Source organism: Lipotes vexillifer, unplaced genomic scaffold, assembly GCF_000442215.2.
Source record: "Lipotes vexillifer unplaced genomic scaffold, Lipotes_vexillifer_v1.1 scaffold1775, whole genome shotgun sequence".
Lineage (NCBI taxonomy): Eukaryota > Metazoa > Chordata > Mammalia > Artiodactyla > Lipotidae > Lipotes > Lipotes vexillifer.
Genome location: NW_006780221.1, coordinates 528,667 through 531,183, shown reverse-complemented (window position 1 = coordinate 531,183; position 2,517 = coordinate 528,667). Strand labels below are relative to the sequence as shown.

Sequence of the window (2,517 nt, the reverse complement as noted above, 5' to 3'; positions counted from 1 at the left end):
TACGCGGGCCTCTCACTGCTGTGGCCTCTCCCATTGCGGAGCACAGGCTCCGGACGCGCAGGCTCAGCAGCCATGGCTCACGGGCCCAGCCGCTCTGCAGCATGTGGGATCTTCCCAGACCGGGGCACGAACCCGCGTCCCCTGCATCAGCAGGCGGACTCTCAACCACTGCGCCACCAGGGAAGCCCTAGGAATGGGGTTTTATAATGTCCAAACCTAAAGTCCTAGACCAATTCTAAATGAATTCACAATAACAATATCTAGCACATGTTATCTGAAGCAGTTTGTGTTTGATTTTCTTGACAACTCTCTCTACAATGCAATGAAAATGGATTTGCAGATTCTCTTATTAGGAGAGAGAAAGCTCTGTTTGTCCCCCACGTGCAAATGAAGATTTAGACAGATTCTCTGAGACTCAATGCCTTTCAAGTTTTTCCCACCTCATTCCGGCCCAGTTGGACAAATACTAGGAGAAAGGGCTGTGAACTGTGTCCTGGGGTAGTGTGTGGAGACCAGCACTAGCAATTTTTTATTTACAGGAAAGCCGGGAGCCACTAGGTCCTTGGCCTGCTCTGGGACCCGCCTCTTTTCATTAGGTCAGAAGCAGAGCGTGATGGTGAGGAAATTACCTTCAGCTTGACCTTTAAGGACCTGCTGGCCTCGAGCTAGCTACTTGGTATATGGGCTTTTCTGTTGACATTTCTGACTGCACCTTTTGCAAACTGAAAGTTACTGGAGTTCAAGAGGAAGGAAGAGTAGGGGAAAGAAATCAGCCAATCTGAGTCCCATGATGTGAAAAGTACTTTGTGAACCAAAAAGTGCTACAGGGATGCTGGTTATTTCTGAAGAAAAATGTGTTATCCTCACCCCTCTATAATTATTTAACAATGACTGGAGGAGAGAAGTCCACTCTTAACCTTCTTGCTTCTGCAAACTTCTTGTTTGCAGGAGCTTTTTGGGGAATGTTGTCTATCTGGACTGTAATCGGATACACTCAGTTCACCCACAGATATAAATTCCCGTGAAGAAAAAGTATGATTTCTTTTAGACTTACCAAGAGCTTGTAAGCTTTAAGAACATGGTATATTCTTTGAAGGACTGTTGGTTGAAATCAAATCTTTAACTTAACTGACCAGCAAGACAAATAGCAGGATTAAAATAAACTAACAGTAATAATAATAATACTTCTTTAGAGCTAGGCACTGGGCCGAGTGATTTACATTTCATCTTATTTAAAGCTCAAACAAGTCCATAAAGTAGAATGAATTATTCCCATGATATGGATGAGGAAAATGAGGCTTAGAGAAATTAAGTAAATTGCCCAAGGTCAAATAGCTCATAAGTTACAGAAGTGGGATTACGACAAGTTTACTGAACCCCACAGCCTTCTATGTGCCTATAATTTCACCCCGTGCTTAGTTTATACCTCTAATTGCAACATCTGCAAATATGCCTATAATTGCAAAATGTAGCAGATTCAAGTCTTTAGCAGAAATTTTATAAACAAAATGTTAATATTTCTCTATGAATTCGTGACTTTATGTGTTTCTATTTTCCACTGTTTCTATGGGTTGTTCAAGAAGGTCCGTTTGGATTTTATACTTCTCTTATAGTATTATTTCTCTGTATATATTATACCTTTCTTTTTAAAACTGTGAAAGACACACATCTGTTTCTGATTGTGTGTCTGAGCTGTGAGTAATCTATGAATTTTTTTCCCCTTTAGGGTCTCTTTTATTCACATTATCTATTTAATCCTCCCTCCCTCTTTTTCTCTCTTTCCTACCTGTCTGATCTGTCTCTTTCATGGCCGTAATATGAAGCTTAAGTATATTCGTATTTATTGTGTTCATTTAAAGGAGTTTTTGCTTTCTGTTCTTCGTTTTTAAATGGCTTTATAGTGACAAAAAATGGACTTTTAGATTTTGTGGTTTTGCTGGCCGCAGCTTTCTTTTATCGTATGCTATTTGCGTCCATAAAGTGTCTTCCTTTTGATTGTAAAGTTTTTGCTGGGCAGGGAAAGGGCCTTCCTATCTCTGAATGTCCTGCAAGGCCTAACACAGAGCTTCTAATAGAAGTGTATAAACAAAATAAAATATTTGAGAAACCCAAAACCCAGTGCCTGCCAGTGTATTCACAGCAACTGACAGGCCGGAAGAGATGTGGCTAAGAATTACAGACCATCTTCCTTAAACAAACTTAATTCGGCCTCCAATCTCGGTGAGGGCAGGCCCCACCGGATACAGTTGCGGTGGGCGACCCTGAGCTGAAACCAATCTTACCTCGACGAGTGTTGCATTCAGGAGCCGTTCCAACCTATCCTTCAGGAAGGCGGAAGGATAGGGGAAGATGGGCGAAGGCGCCAATCGATTTTTTAGTCTCGGCTCTATCCTCCCCTGCCCCGCTCCCCCTTCATCTCGGGGACCGTGTGGTAGGGGATCGGGGAGCGGAGCAGGCCAACCGCAAAGTGCGTGGCACCCGCGGTACTCGCGGCCGCGCGGACCCTGGAGCGACCCC

General features: G+C 43.4%; 1 protein-coding gene across 1 annotated transcript in view; it reads right to left on the bottom strand.

Moving 5' to 3' along the window:
• The window catches only part of CCDC38 (coiled-coil domain containing 38), a 42,215-nt gene that overhangs the window by 39,081 nt on the left and 617 nt on the right, over positions 1-2,517 (bottom strand). The window contains 1 exon segment of the mRNA XM_007453351.1: positions 2,283-2,321. Within this exon segment, the coding sequence (XP_007453413.1) occupies positions 2,283-2,321 (39 nt within the window).